Consider the following 20744-nt stretch of genomic DNA (forward strand, 5'->3'; position numbering starts at 1 on the left):
TCTTTGTGCACACACATCAGATTTTCATGACATTTGTCAAGCTGCCAAATATTCAGGAATGAGTTTAACACACTTGACTGTTCTTTTAAAGTCTGTGAAGGTTTTCTTATTACTCGTTTTTAAAAAATAAAAGAGGCTTGAGCTATTGTGAACATAGCAGATGGAAACCTGGAGTGGTTGAATTTTCTTTAGGCACAAGAAACTTATGAAAAAGCAATGGAGAAGGCTAAAAAAGAGCACGAGCGGAGCAACGCTTCCCCTTCCATCTTCCCCGAGTACCAGCTCTGGGAAGACCACTGGATTCGGTAAGACTTGGAAGCTGATGTGGAAAAAGTATTTTAATAGAAGCAAAATACCCTGCTCTTGGTTTAAAGCATTAGTTACGAGAATAAACTTACCTCAGGATGTAGCTCAGATACAGGGAAAACTTAAGGGAATAAAAAAAAGCTATTTTGTATTCCCTTAACAGAGCCTCAGAAGTGATATGCCTGAATTGCTGTAAAAATGTAATTTGCTATTGGTGGAAACAGTCTGGAGCTAAAATTTGTTTTTCCTATTTAAAATGGTTGTTCTGGGAGGCACAAAATGCAGCTCTTCCCTGTTCACAGATTTCTGTATTATAACTGATAATAAATAAATAAAAAAAAAAGTCTTCCCATCTGGATAAAACTTCTGCAGTGCTTGCAAAGCTGTTTGTAGACAAATATGCAGATAATATTCTGATACACAAACATTTATTGTCACTTTTATTGCAGTTTTTGGGGTTTTTTTTGTAACAAAATTGACACCGCATTTGATTTTCCTAGTTGCTCAAAAGAGTTGAACCAGTGGGAGCCTTTGACAGAATATGGCCAGTCCAAAGGTCACATAAATCCTTACCTAGTGCTGAAGTGTGCGTGGAGGGTCTCAAACTGGATTGCTATGAAGGAGGCTCTGGTGCAGGTGAGTGAGGGCTTTTTGTGCTCATGTTTAGTTTTTCCTCATCCTACCTTGGGTATGTTCATCCCAACTGTTTTAATAACCATCCCATGAGAATAAGCTGGTGGTTATTGTTCTTGAGGCTGCTAGGACAGCCAGGCTGCACAGACATCTTGAGCTTCTTGAGGCCAATGGCAGACTTCTGTTGGAGCTGCCAGTAGATTGTCTGGAATTCTTTTAAGTATTGTATAAGGTGGCACTAATCTAAAGAAGGTGGAAAACATGGGGTTTTTTGTGTGTTTTGATTTGGTTTTTCTTTGGTTTGATTTTTCTGTTTTAAGGAAATACATTGTCTTTTCATGGTAGGTAGAATTGTTAATCTGTGATGAGTTAATATAGAAACATTAACCAGATGTAAAACTGAAATCTGAAAGGTGAGAATACTGCATTAAATCACAGGTGGAAAGGAGCTTGCAGATCTTTCTTGTACTGTTGTATACAGTGGGGCAATACTGGAATTACTCTGCTAAAGATGCCAGAATTTGCACTAAAAGGGTGAAGTACGTATTTAAAATACAATGTGAAGCCAAATGTCTAAGTAGCAAACTGCACATGCAACAAAAACTGTCTTATGGGTGCTATTTACATTTTAATTAATTTATTTTGTTCTTACAGCACTTAGTATTCTGTGTCCTGTTTAAGTATGCGACTTCAGAGGCTAAGTATAGAAATATCTGAGAAACCTTTAAAGCCTAAAATAAGAACTATATTGTACAGTGTATTGTAAGTCTTGGGCTTGAAGAGAGTGAAATAGATCATATCTGACAGTTTCTGGTTTTGGACAATTGCAAGTTGAGTGGAAGTGACAACCCTGAGTAAGTGCTGATATGCTGTAGCTGCAGTTGTATTAAATGAGGTATTTTCAGTAATGAGACATTTACTTTATGACTGAGGAGAAGATGCTGCTGAAGCCATAAATGGAGCCTTTGTGACTCTACTCAGGTTCTTGTAAAAGTGTCAGCACACGTTTGCATAAGTATTGGGATCTGAAAGAATAATTGATTCTACGCTGCTGTACTCACTTCTCCAATTTTATTGACGTTCTTTAATGTGGTTTTTTTTTTTTGTCAAGTTCCATGGTTGATTCACAAGAGAGGCCAGAGACGATGGCAAATATCTATCAGTTTTTGTAAATCTTTGTGAAAGATTTTTAATAGTCTACCCATTAAAGTTGAGCTATTAAAACAGCAAGTAGCCTTTGATAGGACCCAAGACTCATTTCCATTTGCTCACTTTGCCATTGTGTTTAATGGTCCAGTAGATAACATAATAAAGGAGGAGATTATTTTCACTGTGTAAGGATGCTACCTAGCACTTTGTCTTTGCTGGCTCAGGTGTAAAAGTCAGTTGAGGATAACAGGAATAACAATTGTAATGGTCACCATACAGTTTATCAGCAGGAGGATAATGCAGGGGGATTTCTGTGTTGCATGTAAAACCATAAAGGGCTTGATGTAAAGTGGAGAAAAAAAAGGTGAGAAAGTTGTAGACTAAAGGCCTTCAGGGTCAGCTGGTGAGCACTGGCTCAGTGTAAGTTTGCTGTAAAGTGCTCACAGAATTTAGGTGCTGCACAATTCAAGTGCTTTGCTGGGTTTAGCTGCCATATTTCTATTATTCCACAATTCTGAGGAAATGGTTTAAAATTATTTAATAAATTATTTTAGCACTATGACCTGACTTTGCACCTGTGCTCAGAAATTACTTTAACATAAATGAGAAGGTTGGTTGTGATTACTTGAAAAAATATCAGGTGTTTATTTTCATAAACTTAGCAATGCCCTAGAGCAGACAGGGAGTACAATGTTGCCTGATGTGGGACAGGTAGGCACAGGATCCTTTTATGTGAGAAGTTGCCATTACACGTTCTGGAGCCCCTGAAGCATTTCAGACATAATGTGTATTATCTGCTGAGAAGCATCTCCTGGCTTTGTGCAGGGTGAATTGTTTGCTGTGAGCTTCCTGCTCCTGTGGCAGGGCTGCTTTGGGCTGGCTCAGCTCTTTGAGCTGCATTACAATTGTCAGTGTAAAAATACCCCAGCAGCAGCTTGGGCATGGGCACTTGTACTCTTGTGCTGAATTGGCAATTCATGTGCTAGCCTGCCCTTGCCAGTAACTTTAGGAGAGCTGAAACTCCTCTAGTGACATAAATGTTAATACTTGACTCAGATGTTTTAAAGAAATTAGATTATTTTTAAAACATCAAAGCTGTTTGTTTAAGAAGGCTTCAAAAAATTAACTGTTTGAGTAGGAATGATCTCTACTGGATTTTTTTCCTATTCCATGACCAGGTGGAACTGAGTTGTCCAAAGGAGATGGCTTGGAAGGTGAACATGTACAGGGGATACCTGGCCATCTGCCACCCCGAGGAGCAGCAGCTGAACTTCATTGAGCGGCTGGTGGAGATGGCGAGCAGCCTGGCCATCCGCGAGTGGCGGCGCCTGCCCCACGTCGTGTCCCACGTCCACACCCCCCTGCTCCAGGTAACAGCATAGACTTCTTTCCAATTGTCCTCCAGTAGCAGGTCTCAGAACTTTCAGTAGCTGCAAATGTGAAATATCTTAGTGGATATAATATATATATTTAGTGCTGATAGTTTTTGCATCGTGGTATTTCTTTGTTTGAAGTTGCAGAATGTGTGTTTCTATTTCTTCGAAGTACATGCTGCTTTTCAGGAAGAGCTTGTTAGTGGTTAAACCCACCTTTTTTCAGAACTCCTGAAATATTTTTGGGAAGCAGCTGGCACAATTATGATTATATGGAATATGTAGTTTAACTACTATGAAATGAAATAACATGTATTACATGGTGAAAAATGAATGGTTGTGTCCTTTGAAACTTTCACACACATTTTACCATAACAAAAATGGATTTCTGTTTCCTTTTGAAATGTGTAAAATATCAACACCCTATTGTTATCTCTTGGATTTAATCATGTAAGTAATTAATTTTGCAACTGTAAGAGAAGAATTTCTGAGAGTAGATGTTTTATTGACAAGTATAATCAAACAGAAGTAGATGCCTAAATCCATCTTTTAAAAATCTGCTTTGGCCTAGAGTTACTTTCAGAAGAATCTTGCAAATGAACCTTTTCTCCTCTGATCTGTGTGGAACCAGTGTGGAAGTGGGGCTGGGGCAGGATCATGCTGGGCTTGGCAGTGTGGGATTTAGGCAAAACATTCCATTCATTTAACATTTAGGCTCTGCCCCTGTTTAGATACCCTATAAATATATACCTGACAAAGCTCTTGTTCCTGTGGAGGGAACCTTTCATCTCCAGGGGAGAAATTGTGGAATATCTCAGTTTTCATAACAGAGATCATTTCCTGATGGGCCATTGCTCAGCGGTCTGTGACTGAGCCCTGCCTGTGGAAGTGCAGAGGACTTTGCTTTGAGTTCTCTTTGATACAGAGGCCTCTGTGATTGTTTAAGATCAGTAGTTTCACTCTGTGTGTGTGATTCATAACCAATCTACATGATGTAAGAAGGGACCTCTATAAAATGACTGCTCCTGCGGGTAGAGCGCACATGGCAGCTCATACCTTTGAATTTTTATAATATAAATTGATGCATCAGATAAAGTGAATGAATATGGAAGTTTCTCCTTTTTCAGAAGAAGTTATCAAGTAAATAGGTACAATTTGTGAGCTCACACAATAGCATTAGATGGCTTCTCAATGAATTTAATTCCTTCCTGCTAAGTTTTCACTCATATTTCAAATTGCCTCCCTCTCTCCTGCTCAAGAAGGGCAGCATCTGCAGCAGGAAAAGATTAATATTGCTAAATAAAAGTATTTAAGTGCTTTCAGATATCAACTAAAACAAGCTTCTAAAACAATCTAATATGTATATATCCCTTGTGAAGAAATGATAAATTAGTCAGTGACTGACAGAGGTACAAATGCAGCCTCGAATTTGCACTGCAGTAATTACTTTTTTTTAATATCAGATAGTATGTGATTAAATACCCATGAGAAAATTAAATTTATGTGATGAATGGCTGTAGGATAAAGGTTAAGCTATTGTGAGAGCTGATACTGAGATGATTGTAGGAAAATATTACTTTAATTTATTTTGTTTCAAGAGATTTCACTCTATAAATTTGGACTGCCTTTTTTTTTTTCTGAAATAGTTATCTCATTTGGTTGATTAACAGTGAATACAACTGTTATCTGCCAAGTGGTAGCTTAGAGAATACTACACTGGCTTTATTGTACTACAGGTAATTAAATTCCATTAAAGTTTGTGGGCCTTTTCTTCAGGTGGTTGAAGTTTTAACAAACTGCTGCCTTTTGTGGGTTCGAGACTGCTGCCATCTTCTGTCTGTTCCTTATTTATATTTGTTTTCTAGGCAGCACAGCAAATAATTGAACTTCAGGAAGCAGCCCAAATAAATGCAGGATTGCAACCAACTAATCTGGGGAGGAACAACAGCTTACATGATATGAAGACTGTTGTCAAGACTTGGAGGAACAGGTTACCTATTGTGTCAGATGATTTATCCCACTGGAGCAGCATTTTCATGTGGAGACAGCATCATTACCAGGGTAAGTCTTGCCTGGTCCAGCATGCATTCATCATGGAATTTTCCAGACAACACATAAGTTCTTGGTGGCTTGATTTTGATGAGTTGTAGTTTTTATTCAATTTTCATTGAGTTTTAAGTCATGTGTGTTCCTGTGTAAGGTGCTGCTCTCTGTGTAACACCATTTCCCATGATGAACATTTCACGTTGCCTTTCCAGCCATTGTGACTGCATATGAGAACAGCTCCCAGCACGATCCCAGCTCCAACAACGCCATGCTGGGCGTCCACGCCTCGGCCTCGGCCATCATCCAGTACGGGAAGATCGCGCGGAAGCAAGGGCTGGTCAACGTGGCCCTGGACATCCTGAGCCGCATCCACACCATCCCCACCGTGCCCATCGTGGACTGCTTCCAGAAGATCCGGCAGCAGGTCAAATGTTACCTGCAGCTGGCTGGAGTCATGGGCAAAAATGAGTGCATGCAGGTAGGGCAGCTGTATTCCTGAAGCTGTTGTTGGAACTCGTGGGTTTACAGGCGCCATCAGACGCATTGATCTGAGCAAGCTGCCTGTATCCAGAACAGGGGCTGAGTTGCCTTCGCCATGTTATACCCTGCAGGGAGTGTTGTTTGGAGTCATGCTGTCAGTCCAAAGCAGTTAATGTCCTCTGAACTGGATTCTGTGAATATATTAAAAATTTGCTGACCCAGAAGTAAAGTGAGAGTAGGTTTTTTGAAATCTTACAAGATGGATAAATGGAAGGACTTTGAAAATGGCATTATTTGTAATGGGAAAAAAGTGAGTGTCTGACTCATGAGTGGTGGATGCTGTCAAACTGAAGTAAAATTGTATGTGTTGAAAAAGAAAAAGTGTGATTTTAGGCAAAACCCACTGGCATGTGGTTGACCAGCAAATAAACCTTGTAATATAACATAAATATAACATAAACAAGGTGGAAAAATAACCTGCTAAATGTTGTCTGCAGTATTTGGTTTGCATAGGCCAGTGGAAACTTAAAATTGTCAGTCTGTATTTTTTAAAATCAAAATGAAATACTTGAAAGTCATGCTATATAAATTTCAACACAATATTTTGGCTGTTGTTTTATGGCACGTTCTTTTTAAAAAGCCTTCCTTTTAAAAAGACTTTTCTCACTAAGGCTTATTTAACAGGGTCTTGAAGTCATTGAATCAACCAATCTGAAGTACTTCACCAAGGAGATGACTGCAGAGTTTTATGCTTTAAAGGGAATGTTCTTGGCACAGATTAACAAGTGAGTATGTTGGCTGCAAGGGGCAGTAGCACACATCTGAAAAAATGCAGCCGAAGTATTCAATACAGTATTTGAGCATAAAAGCCATTCCATATCTTTTATACCAGCCTAAAATTTCTCGCTGCTGTGTAAGAAAGTAAAATTATCTGTGAGAGTTCCTTTGCAGTTTGGAGATGTAATGATTGGTCCTATATTGAAGCCTTGTAGGACAGAAGTAGTAATGGTTTTGCTTTGCACTGACAGGCATTTTACTGTTCTGAGGAATATCTCTCTTTAATTCAATAAATAAATATCTCATCAGTCAAATTTTGTTTGGTGATGCCAAAAAGACCCCTTCAGATTACAAGAGCTCTTAGTGGGCATGGGATTTAATGACAATTTTGCTATGTGTTACGTATGGGTGGAATAATTCCTTTACCACTGCATTGTGGCCACTTATAGAATGAAATCCATCAGGTCTCAAGCTCTACACTGCAACCTCACATAGCAATTCAAGTCAGGAAATCATGAATATTTTCTTCTGTGGTTACAAGAGAGAATTTTAAATAGGCAGAATGCAATTACTTGGATGGAAAGTACGGTGGGCTTTTATAAGGTCACTGGCTTAATTGAAGTTGAGATGTAAAGAGAAGAAAGTGTGCCTTCCCCACATTGTTAAATTTTTTTAAATTCTTGCAGAGAATTGTCTTTGTTTGTTTCTTCAGGATAAAATGGGTAAAGGTTTCTGTTTAAAAATGTGGTTCTGATGTACTTACGGTTTCTTAATCTTACAAAAAAACACACAAGCATTTTTAGCGCTACAGTTGAGGTCAGGAATTTAGGAAGGTTTCAGTTAGGACCAGTGGCAGTGTTGAAACTGAACATGGGACTGCTGATTGATTACCTGTGTGTCAACAAAACTGAAGTTAAAGGTCACCTCTGCTCCTACATCCTCCTGTGGTGCCCATTGGCTGAGCCAGGTGATAGAAACTATTTAAAAAAATCACCTCAGGTGTCAAGAGTGATGGATTGTCGAGTGGGAGAAAGGAAAACGGACAGAGAAGTCCCTTTTTTATAAAGGAGCAGTAGTGATACAAAGTCATCCATCAGGCTGCTGCTGGGCTGGTTCACTTCAAACCTTCATCCAGGGTGCGGGAAGCTTCTGAAAGCAAGGACATTAATGGAGCACAAAAAGCAACACATGACAGACAAATCTGTTTTCCTTTTTAGAGTTATGCCTCAGTAACTGGTCATTTAAATGTAGTATTATAATCCCCCAAGCTAATATTGTTATGTTAAAAATACACTACAGGTAATTAAAAAAATGAGTCAAACAAGCATCATGTTACTTTCATATGGTTTATTTCAATGCTTACTCTGCAAGGGAGAAGTGAAGCTCTTTCTGTTAATAAGGAGTCTTGAAATACATTAAGTTTCTTAATTTTGGTAATGCTTATGGGAGTTTTCTCATACTTTATTTTTATGCCTAAGTAGTAACAGATTCAAGGGCTGTATATATATTGGGATGAATCATGCCAAATTTTGGACTTGTGACACTTGAGGAAACATGGAGAAAACCTCAGAAGTAACAAACAAATAATCTTTTGGTTGCCCAGAACTGTGTGATTGACCTTCAAATTCCTTCACTTTTCCTGTTGAAAAAAAGAAACTTTTACAGCTGTGGGGATGAGGAACCGGCTGTTTCCAGAAAACGTTGATTGTAAAATTTTTCATGACTTCTCTGGAAAAGGAGTTAATTAAGATGCATTCTGCTAAAAGATAACTTAAATAACATCTTCCCAATGTTACTTTACTGCTTTTTAGCCCAGTGGAGTAGCATGTTTAAATGATTTTGCTTCACTCCCCTTGTGTTATCATTCGCTCTTCTTTCTCCCAGTTTCACTGCCTGGGTTTCCACTGCAATGCACTGGGAGCTTTTAAAAATTTTTAAAGGGAGTATGTGAGGTTTTTAACACTTACAAAACTGTTTTCATGATGAAGCATTTACTTTTGTAGGTGCTGAGCTTTAAGGAAAGCAATGACAAAGCAGTTGTAAGGGACTTACTAGAAAACTTAATGCAGAAATATCACTGAGTATTAAGAAATTAATTGCTTGCCCTATAAGAAATCTGACTTACACTAGCAAACAGCTACTGAATTATATAAAACTCATATTCCTGCTTGTCACCACGCAGGTCTGAAGAAGCAAACAAAGCTTTTTCTGCAGCTGTGCAAATGCACGACGTGCTGGTGAAAGCGTGGGCCATGTGGGGGGATTACCTGGAGAACATCTTTGTGAAGGAGAGGCAGCTTCACCTGGGGGTGTCTGCCATCACCTGCTACCTGCACGCCTGTCGCCACCAGAACGAGAGCAAGTCCAGGAAATACTTGGCAAAGGTAAGGCCTGGGTGATACAAAAAGAATCAGAGCTGCATCCTCTTGGGAAGGGCTGGGATCTTGTTCAGTGCTCAAGTTTTTGCAGTTAGAGAAAGGGTTACTGAGGGAAAGCTTCAATTTAGATAGAAGGGCTGTGTGTGGTTGCTCATAACTCATTTTGGGATTTTCTATGTCAGTAGAGTGTCTGGGTTTTCCTTTAGATGTGGAACCTTTCTGTAGGAGGAAAAGGACAAATCACATCCAGCATTTCTACTACATAGCGTGGTGCAGTACTTGCAAAAAGGCATCCTTTGGTGCTTTAAAAAGTAACACAGTTTGAGGTCTGTTTATCATTATAATGGATAAATAATATTAATGCTTACCTAAGTATTGCATTTTATTCCAGATGAGCCTTTTTTGTACAGTTTTACTCTTAAATTCAGCAAAATGTTGGCCAAAAAAAGCGCTATTTGTGTTGTATGTTTCTCAGTTTGGGGATATTTAATCTCTCTCATGAAGAAAATTTAAAAAATTATACCAGACCAGGGAAGACAATCTGTTCTGACCATGAAACAAACACAGAAAATATTGTCTGAGATTAAAGGTGGCCTCAACAGCACTTTGAAGTTTATTATTCTCCCTGTCTGGTTGCATAATAGTTAATGATTTTTAGTCAGTGCTTAATATATTTACATTTAAATTAAACTAGGGGTGGACAGTTAAAATAATTGAGAACACCCAGACAAATAATAAAGTTCTTGTATCAAGGTTCATTTATCTGAGTTGCATATTTTAGGTTCTATAAAATTGCCTAAATTTTTATCCACACCCCCAGCCAAAACCCCAAAGAATTTCTGGAATGCAGTCATGTTCATTTGGTCTTTTCTGTCTTATTTCATAGTAAGGGGTACACTTAGGTTTATTTTTTACATCCTTTTAGTATTATTTTTGAGGAAAAAATAGCATTGGCCAGGCACAATGAATGTAAGTTCTTGTCTCTGAGACAGCTTTAACACTTTCAAGGGCTCCACAGTCATATTAATAAAATATCTCTGCTTTTGTGCATTGTAATGATTGATGTGTCTTAAATTTAAGCACTGAGAGAGCCTCTTGAAATTCTCTCTAGGTTCTTTGGCTGCTGAGTTTTGATGATGATAAGAACACCTTGGCAGATGCAGTGGACAAGTATTGTATTGGTGTCCCACCCATCCAGTGGCTGGCCTGGATCCCACAGCTGCTGACCTGCCTGGTTGGCTCAGAGGGCAAACTCCTCCTCAACCTCATCAGTCAGGTACTGAAGATGATCTCTAATTCCGTATGGTCTGTAATCTTCATTTGTGAGGTGACGCACAAATATTTTTTAAAGCGAATTACAAAAATGTCAAGCTTTAAAAATGGTATTGTTTGCAACTGTTGATGTGTTAAAAATGGTATTTTCTGCCTTTAAGCAGGATATTTTGAATTTCAAAGTGAGTTTTGCTTACTGAGATTAAATCCAGTGAAATTGTATCCTTATTTGCATGCGGCATTATAGCTCTCCCTCTGGAACTCTATTTAATATATTTTTGTGAATGAGGTAGAGCACATAAAATACATAGTTAAAAATGCTTCTAACATAGGAGTAAAGAATGGTTAGCTTTTGTGGCTAAAGGGCAAACTCTCTCTGGAAATGCTTTGGTGTTTGTTCATTCAGGTTGATATAAAATAGTTGTGAAGTCCCATTAATGCACAGGTGGCCATGGGAAGCTCTCACAATACCTGAATTCCAGGCCTGCACTGCTCCACTGTTTCCTGGAAACTGGCCCAGGACAACTGTTGTGCTGAATTCCTCACAGAACTCCTTTCTTTCCCTCCCCTCTTGATTTTTGAGATATGGAATTACTGACCATGCAGGTCCCTTCCAGTTCAGGGTATTCTATGATCCTGTGAGATTGAGTTCCTTTTATCCTATCCCCTGTCTTTCCTCTTTCAGACCTCTGAGAATGTGAGTTTTTGTAGTTAGAGAATGTCCATTTGTGTTGGCATGGGTGCACACAGGTCTGGATATGTATGTGTGTGCAGAAGTATTCATGTTTCCTTCCCTCTCTCTTCATAAAATTAAAATTAAAATGTAACTTTGAGACCATGTTGCCAAGCAGCTTAAGATGCCAAAGTAGGTAAGGCAGGCTTTGATGGGTATGGCTTGGTATTGTCTGGCAACACCAGTGTACTCTACTGTCTTCTGGCAGAAAATACTCATTTCAACACTTTGTAGACACCTTATTTGTTGAGATCTGTATAAAATTTGTAGAAGTGAGTGTTTGCTCAGAATTCATACACTAGTTGGAGCTTAAACTTGTAAATATCACCGATACTCCTCTTTGTCTTGCCTTTAAACTTCAGGTACACAGAAGTGTGAAATCAAAAAATGCCATATTTTCTGTGTTACTGTTGTAAAACTCCACCATTCTCCTCAAATAACTTTTGAGTTACAATATGAAGCATGTGTATGCCATGTTACTGATCTGTTATAAATATCAGGTTACTGAATGCTTCAATCCCATTGCTATATTTCCACCACTTACCATATCCATTTGGATAAAGGATCTGTGATTTAGTAAAATTGTGGCTGAAGAAGCCTCAAATGATGTCTTAAAGTGTGCTCTACTGCAGGTAGTCGACAAATGGTTTCTTTCCTTTAATAGATACTGAGATTTACAGATTTAAATGGGATGCTGAATGTCAACATCTCTTTAGGGTTGTTTTTTTTAATGGAAGCCATAAAATCCTGGTTTTATTTTTGGGTGCAGTTGGTATCGCCTTACATTAAGTGCCACAATTAGGTGGAGTAAAGTTACTCTCTAATGGGCTTTCTTACCAAGTATCGTGGGGCTTGCTGGGAATTGTGGCCTAATTTAAAGACTAACTGCTGTCATTATGTCTGTTTTTCTTCCATTATGCACATGAGTAAGATCTTTGAGCTGGCCCAGCTGGAGCTCTGACATTATGCTGCTTTCAGGTTTATTAGGCAATATGATCTGGAAACCCTAATTAGGTAATGTCTTAACAGTGTGTGCAGGGAGCTACCAATTCATCCTCTTCGGGCTCCTGTTACTGAAAGAATCTTTAATTTCCATAAGCTGTTATTTAACACAAAGAGTTGGACTCATTTACGAGAGAATCTGTGTTGTAGTGATCTGTAGTCAGTATTCCTTAACTGAGAAATGCCTATCTCCAAATAGGTGGGAAGAGTCTACCCCCAGGCTGTTTATTTCCCTATCAGGACCCTCTATTTGACCTTGAAGATAGAACAGCGAGAGCGCTACAAGAGTGGTGAGTTTGGTCCTCATGGAATTGTTTGGGCTCCTTGTAACTTAACTGCTAAGTTTCACTGGATATTACAGAGAAAACAGATCCTCTGGAAAACACTGACTTTGCAAGGCTAAGGAAGAAAACTCTTGATAAGCTCTGCTTGCATTGATTTGTTTCTGGGAAGTTAAAGCTGCAGATGACTTGAGCTGTCATGAATTTTCCTATATAAAATATCCACCAAGAGGAGTTCCATCTCTTTTGTTCTCATGTAACCTTAATTACTGAGAATCACACGTTCTTCACTGGATGTTTATCTTGATAAATTTGTGGAGAAGTAGAAAATTCTTGGTTTATAAATACAAGAGAATGTCACAGTTTTCTAAGATTCTCTAGACTAATTTTCATTGGAAGCATGAACCATGCAACATTTAGTTTGTTTTCAAAAGGGCCACACTTGGAAAAATTGTATCTCCATAATAACTTCTTACGGTGAATTTTCAAGTAAAATGAGCATCTCAGTTCACACCAATAAAAGCAGTGTTGGCTTTGAGAAATGTTTGGGAGATGGGGAAAGCATTCAGCAACTTGCACAACAACTCTTTTCCCAAGAACAAATCACATTTGGAATAGTTATGTCAAATGATTCCACAGAATTTAGTTGTTCTTTTGTCCCATATAATTTCCTGGGAATCCTGGGAGAGCTACTTGAAGAACTCTCATTTCAGTTCTGTGTTCTTTATTACAAAGTACATTGTTTATTTAATTGCCCTTTCCATTTGGGAATTAGTTCACTAAACTTCTGTATAAAATTTGAAAGGGCACTAATTAAATAATGTTTTCTTTTTCTTTGGATACTCTTTTGCAGAAGGAGATGCCCACATAACCTAATAACTTATTCTTTTCCAGCAATAGTAAAATATTTCCCTGTAGGTTCTGCCAAAAAGCACTTCTGGGTGGGTGGGTTGTGTGAGTTAGTGGGGGTCATCTGATAAAGCAAAACTGCATAATCACTGTCTGATGGAGTTGTCATGCTAGAGATGGTTTGTGCTAAAAGATACAGACTAGGAATACATAATTAATACTTAATGTAAATCTCAAGCCAATTCCTGGAACAATTTATTTTATTTCAAACAGACACGTATCCAGTTCATGAAATGTAATTCTTATTTCCTTTTTAATGTTCACTTTCCAGATTCAGGGCAACAGCAGCCAAGTTCAGTTGGAAATCAGTCCCACTCTGCTTCAGACCCTGGGCCCATCAGAGCCACTGCCCCAATGTGGAGATGCAGCAGGATCATGCACATGCAGCGGGAATTGCACCCGACCCTTCTGTCCTCTCTGGAAGGCATTGTGGATCAGATGGTCTGGTTCAGAGAGAACTGGCATGAGGAGGTATTTGGCTTCAATGCACCTTCCATGAATGTATGGATCGTCTAAGGGAAAGCTAACTGCAAAATATTTACCCAGAATTAATTTTAAACATCAAAGCATAACTGTTTGTTTTGATTAGTGAACTGATGTTTGTGGAATTGACTGTTCTGATTGGAATTTGGGTCTTGGTTATTTCTGGAAGCAGTACAGGGTTTTTGCAGAACTGTTAATGTGATGAATGCCTCTAGGATTTAAGCTGTTGCTCCTACTAACTGAAAATGTATATTCTTACACTAAGTCTCAGAGATACCAGTTTGCTTCTTGATCTGGTGGTCTGTGACAGGTGGTGATTATTACCTGAAATTTGCATTGCAACAGAGAGCAGATGGACCTGCCACTCTGCTGTTCCTTGCCTCTCAAAGTGTTGGACTACTGTTCTGTCTGCTTAGCACACTGTTTATTTAAAGGTTTCCTCATATCACCTTTTTTTCATATATCTCAAAGTATGAAATCTAAAAGTTACCTGCTGGTGAAAGAGCACGTTGTCCTTTGTGAAGCAGCATTTCCCCTGCTCAGTTTGTTTGCAATGCTAATGAAATTCAGAGCTGTCATTGTGATTGACCCTCTGCAGTTTGAGTAGAGTTTTAAGCAGATGTTTTTGAGAGCATAATGCTACTGTATAAAATGCAGTGGGAATTAATATTTGGTGTCAAATCAGAAGGCCTGATCTTCCTGAGTATTTGGTTTTTTCTGTTTTTCATTCTTAGGTTCTCAGACAACTACAGCAGGGCTTGGCAAAGTGCTACTCTGTTGCCTTTGAGAAAAGTGGAGCTGTTTCAGATGCCAAAATCACTCCTCATACACTGAATTTTGTCAAGAAGTTAGTCAGCACCTTTGGAGTAGGTCTTGAGAATGTCTCCAATGTGTCCACCATGTTTTCTAGTGCAGCCTCAGAGTCACTAGCTAGGAGAGCACAGGCAACAGCTCAAGACCCCGTGTTCCAGAAGTTAAAAGGCCAATTTACAACAGGTAAATGTTTAAAATTTTTAAATGTTGCTTTTAATCTCAAGAAAATTTCTCCCCACAGTTCAGCTGTGAGGGCATTCTGCTTTTTTATTCTACTATCTTTCCAGAGAGAAAATTTAGAAGACGGCACTTTTCTGTCATTCAGCAAACCTGAAATAGTTTTGTTCCTGTCTTTTTTGCAGTAATAAATGTAATTCAAGTGGAAAACAGGCATCAGCCTAGAGAATAAATATATTGCTGTATTTTTATTATTGAAAACTGTGGTTTGATCACATATGTGTTTAAAGATAAATTAGATTACTTCAGCGTAGTATTTTTGCAATTTGAACAGAACTGCTAGCTGTATGTGAGGGACAGTAATGGTCTCTGTCTCTCTATGATGCCAGAATTTAATGAAATTTTCACCCCAGAACTCCAAACTGATGATTTTATGTGAAGACTTTCAAAACAGCCTACTTCTGATGAGTAAGACTACTTTAGTCTTTTGGGTAACTAGATTATAAAAATTCTATTACCCACATTTACATCATTGGTAAATTGAATCAATAACTTTAATCAGCTCTAATAAAAAAAGATACTTAAGGGAAGTAGCTTTTTTGCTTCATTCATTTTCTCTTAACCAGTGCTTACATATTTGAGTATCTGATCTTGATTTGAAATTCTAAGAAAAGCTCGTTTACAGGCTTGATTTGTTTGGTGCAATGTGTTAAGGCCACACAGCTCATACATGACAAAGTGACACTGATTGGCATCGGTGTTTTGGGTTGCCAGAATTTTGAGTTTTGCATAAATTCCTTGGCTTTTCTTTAAATGTAACTGAGAGTGTTTGTCAAGTAGACTTGGGCTGTTTTTTCAAGCATTTTGCTGATAATATTGTGAAAATAAGGGAACTGATGGGGATCCTGTGGAAGTAACTGAGTTGTAGAAGTGACCTACATATCTTGTGCACGCCATGCTTTGCACAATGTCCTTTCTGGGGCACAGCAGCTGCATGACAGCAGATAATGAAAGTCCTGAACCATGTGATTAAATTTTTACTGGATGAAGTGTACTAGGGAGAGAAATGGAAGTAGAAACACCTTGTGTGTCTTTAATGGGAGCGAACAGGGGGAAAAAAACCATTGGATAATGATTAATGGGGTGAAATTTCACCAGTCCAAGTGCTGGATTCTAGAACAGAGGAATAATGGCAGGTACAGATGTAAATGGGGAGAGGAGAGGCTGGAGAGCAGCCCTGGATCAGGGATCTGGGGATGGTTGTTGTAGATCCCTTCCAGCTGAAATGCTCTACATTAAATACAAGTTTGGACTTGATTTTGAATTTTAATAATGGTTTATAGTCTTTACATTGCAACAGTGGTGTAGCCACTTATTTATTGCTCTAGGTGTTGTTGATATGCTTGGTTGGATTTGAGTTATTTTTGGTCTGTCACAGCAGCTCCTACTTCCTTTCCTGTGAGCATCAGAGAGCTCTGGGGTTTCCAAGGTGTAAAGGAAAAGTAAATACAATACCAGACTACAGTCTGCAATATCTGAAGTCATATTTCAAAACTTTTCTAGAGAAACAATTAAGAAAGTTTAATTATGATTCAGTTACAACTTTTAGTTAAAATGTGGAGAGAATTTCCAGTATTTTTTATGCTGTTTTAATTTTTTGCATATCTTTGTGATATATAAATGGCTGATAAGGTTTTCAGATGTTCTCTCTTAATTAAAGAATTATATGGAACAACATATAAACCAAAGTGTGACATGGGCCTGGTCATAAAAATCATGTAAAGTCATCAAATGCAAAGTGTTTCTTAGTAAACTTCAGTTAAATAACAGTAATTACTTTCTTTTTTTTTGAAGATTTCATGTTTTATTTTTCAAGTACGATGAAATATGAATGTCTGCAGGATACACGTAATTATTTTGCTTAGTGCTGGATTAGATTTTATTTTAATCTATTACATTCAGTGTTTAAATTTACAAATTAAATGTGGGAAAACAGAAGAAATTAAACCAATCAGCATACTTAATAATTTCTGTAATCTAATTCGTTATGCAGAAAACGAAAATAAGTTTTTTATTTATTTTACCATAACAGTAACACATATGTGAATAACTGAATAGGATTGTAATTACTGTACTGGTAATTGCAAGATTTTTTTTTAACATTACAAGAAACCAATTGTAGAATGTGCCTGATGTGTCATTCTGTCACACCACAATGTTCATGTTTGTTTTTCCCGTTCTGAGTACCAGTTGCATTTGGATGATGGACAGATAATTACAGTGGTTGCCTTTCATTTCAAAAGTGTCCAAGCTAAGGAGCTGTCTTGGAGTAAACTTTTTGTCAATTATTCCCAGATTAATGTTGACAGCTATTTTTTATAGACACTTTCAGCAGGGTTTGGTTCCATCAACATCAGAGTTGTATTTTGATTCCTGTTTGGAGCCACTGGAGACTCTCACACCATTTCTTATATTCTGAATTCTTTGTCTGTAGCAGTCTGGACTGTTGGAGCTGTGATAGGTCATCTTTATCTATCCTAATGTTATATTATAAAAACAAATTTTACTTTGAATTTTTTTTCTAGAACTTCAAATGCATAGTTCTTTGACCATCTGTTCTTTGTTCTTTCCTTTTCTGCTAAACCTTTTGACATCAAAGAAAAGAAAATGCTGAAAAAGGCTCCCTTTGAGAGAGCTCTCTCAGCACTGAAAGCAGCAGAAGAGCTGCCTCAATTGTCCTTTTGTGGGCAGATGATAGTTTAGAGTTTGGATCAGCTTCTTTCTGCAACCATCTCTCCTCTCAAGCTGAATATGAATGGAGAGCTCCAAAATACCCTCTTGAAGGACATGGTAATTTCCTTGAGACTTTGTCCCCCAGCACAATGAATCCTTCACTGTTCCTGGTAGCTCTGCAGTCAGGAGGAAGCTCTTGAAACCCAAGAGTGGCTCTGAACTGTTAGGAGGGGGCAAGGGGAAGAGCTCTGTTCATTTTCAGCCTTTTTAAGGATGTTTTTTTCCCTTTTGCTCAAGAGTAAACATAGTGTACTTTGGTAACTCTTTCTTTGCTTCCATTGTAATTTTTAGGTAACAGGGTGTTATCCAGGAAATCCAGATGAAGAGAAGGATAATATTTGACCTTGGTGTCTGGTCTATGCAGGCTTGGTTTTCTGGAGCTGAGTGATACACCAGAAGTCCTGCTCCATATTTCTGCTTTCCTCTCACTGAGATTTTTCATCTTTATTGGCTTCTATCAAAAGTTCTTGTGAGATTGGAAAGAAGTTTTGGGAAGTAGAGTATATAAATGTTTGAATAATAACTTCAAAACCAAGACAGCACTTCAATTTTGGAGAATGCTTGGATCTTCTTCAGTGTCATGGGCACAAAGAATTGTCCTGCTCTGTGCAGAAAAGCTTACAACTCAGTCCTCAGGGACACCTTACATGATGGGTGTCTTGGCTTTTTAGCTGGAAATCCTTGAGATGTGAACCTTTAATAGAATCAGGCTTTTCCTATGGTCAGAATAATCTTAAAATCTTCAAATGAACTGTTTCTTGCTCTAAAAGCATTAATAGCCTGTTGCCTTTGATTGATCAGAACTATTTTCTTCCAGTGTAGCAGAAGGGTTTTTTTAATATAGTTCTGGAGTCTTAGTTTGGAGGTATTCTTTGTTTTCTTAATGCCATGTTAATGTTGTGTAGGTCAAGGGGACTGGGGGGCACAGGGGCTTTGATACTCTTAATTTTGCTACCTCGATTAGGTTTTTTGGTGTTTCTTCCTTTCTTCAATCAAAGTGTGTTAAGAGGCATCAGTATTTTTTTAGGTTGTCTCACTGGGGAGAAGATTGTGCCCCATTCCTCCTTCCATTGAGAGTGGCAAGAAACTTCAGCAGCATTGAGAAGAGAGAGCAAACTGCTTCCACTGCAGTCTGTGCTATGGCCTTCTGTGAAAATCCCCATTAAGGATGAGGGGGAAAACTTCCCTTCCTTTTCAGGAGCAGGTGGTGCAAAGTAGTGAGTTACTTCAGACCAGTGTGTGTTACCTTGAAAAAGGTGTTTTCCAGTACTACAGAAGAAATGGATTTTTTTTAAACAAAGCCACTGTTTATATAGATTAAGATGTCTGCAAAGCAGAGAGACTTTGTACACTAATAATGTTTGGTCTTGTATTTCCCTTTCTTCCAGCTGAAATGATTTTTCTTCTCAGATGGGCTCTCTGTGACACGAGCAGAAAAAGACTAATTGAACTCTCAGTGTTTCCCATCTGCCACTGGGAAACAAAAGAACAACAAAAATCCTAAAATAGGCATTCAGCAAACTAGAGCTGCTCTTGTGGTGAACTGAGTGACTTTTTTTTGTAAGGAAAATATATTGATGTGTGTTTTTACCTCTCGGCTGATTCACATTAGCACAAAAACTAGTTGCAGTTTGAGGGTACTTTCCTGCACTTCAGAGATTCGGGAGATAAATGATGCAATAATTTTGTCACTTTGATGAAATGATTTACTCCCACTGCTCACTAGAGGGTAGGCTTGGGATTTTAATAAGTGTGTTTTACAGTGATATTGCAGTAGATGCACTGCCCACAGCAGGCAGAAAAAGGGAATATTACATCCATAAATATGAAACTGTATTTTTCATTATAGACTTTTTTCTTACAGAAGTGGAAAGGATTTTGTATGAGCTAGTTTTTTGCTCTGTTTTAGGCTGGTAAACTTAGGTCTTTCACGGAAAGATTTTAGCATATCAGTTTATTGTGGATACACAGTGAAATATGTTGGGTTACATGTTCTCTGATATTTAAGTAACAGAACAGCAAAATGAAAGCAATCCTAAGGTGCATAGTTTTCTTTGGCATTAGAATAATGGATTAAAGAAAAGAACTTATGAGAGTGTTTGTGTAGAATGACAGGAACTCTGCTGGCTAAATGAATATTTTAAGTTGTTTTTAGGAGTAAGTCTTTTGGATGATCAGAGTTTTGAGTGGTTTAATTGTGGTTGAAAAAACTTTTATAACACAGTAATTGCTGTGTGCACATACTTAATTCTCTCTTGGCACACTTGCAGGCAGATGCTTGTAGCATATTTATGTGGTCAAATTTTCTGAGCAGTGCTCAAGTTTGTTTGGTTTTTGGTATTTTTGTCAACTCAGGAAAATATTGAGTGTATATGACATATTGAAATGAAGGTTCTGCAAGAAAATTTAAAATAATTTTTAAGATTTAATTTTCCATTGTATTGAATAATACTGAAGATTCCATTCTGCTCTAGCTGCAAATCTCAGAAATACTGAATTGTCATTCTCTGGTGTTTTTCAGTTGCTTTTTCACTTGAGACATGTTGAATTTAAAACAGCATCTTCTAGGGAGTGGAGATGAGTTAAAAATTCAAGTCTGTTGGTTAACTTGCACAGTTTGGGATGCCATAACTAATGAGGTTTACAGAGAGTAGTTTGTCTTCTTATCCAAGTGTGTTTAATCTTTCATTGTTGTGGCACTGAAATGCTGAGCCATCATTTCACGTATGTAATTTATTCATTTTCCCTCTTTTGGGAAATTCAAAGACATTTATTTATTTATTATTTGCTTTGTCTGAAACTGTAGTGAGAGCAGTGTTGGGAAGATGGTGTTGGTGTGGCCCAGAAAATGCTCAGTATTGCAGTGATTTCTGTTACAGAATTACTTGCATGATGTACTGAAGTCCATATAGTGACCTTGTGAAAGTTCCTTCTTCACCTGCATGTGGATTAAAGGAGATATTCTCACTCTATGATACTGTTGACATTGCAGTGGAAAGAGCAGGCTGTTGCATAATATTGTCATTTTTCTTGGGCTGCTGTGGCTGTTCTTCCTGTAGTGTCTTTCAATTGTTGTCTAAGATAGGAAAGAATAAGAATTTTCTTGCAACTGAGAAAAGAACAGTAATAATAACAATTT

The 20744-nt window shown here is 38.0% G+C and overlaps 1 protein-coding gene across 2 annotated transcripts in view; it reads left to right on the forward strand.

Annotated features, from left to right (window-relative positions):
• TRRAP (transformation/transcription domain associated protein) overlaps positions 1–20744 on the forward strand; it is a 74491-nt gene that overhangs the window by 46434 nt on the left and 7313 nt on the right. For both annotated transcript variants that reach the window (XM_068206998.1, XM_068206999.1), the window contains exons 56-66: positions 193–305; positions 807–942; positions 3267–3458; positions 5327–5522; positions 5720–5985; positions 6672–6772; positions 8947–9148; positions 10254–10418; positions 12349–12439; positions 13611–13810; positions 14557–14818. In XM_068206998.1, the coding sequence (XP_068063099.1) occupies positions 193–305; positions 807–942; positions 3267–3458; positions 5327–5522; positions 5720–5985; positions 6672–6772; positions 8947–9148; positions 10254–10418; positions 12349–12439; positions 13611–13810; positions 14557–14818 (1924 nt within the window). The remainder of the gene's footprint in view (positions 1–192; positions 306–806; positions 943–3266; positions 3459–5326; positions 5523–5719; positions 5986–6671; positions 6773–8946; positions 9149–10253; positions 10419–12348; positions 12440–13610; positions 13811–14556; positions 14819–20744) is intronic.

Source organism: Anomalospiza imberbis, chromosome 16 (genome assembly GCF_031753505.1).
Source record: "Anomalospiza imberbis isolate Cuckoo-Finch-1a 21T00152 chromosome 16, ASM3175350v1, whole genome shotgun sequence".
NCBI lineage: Eukaryota > Metazoa > Chordata > Aves > Passeriformes > Viduidae > Anomalospiza > Anomalospiza imberbis.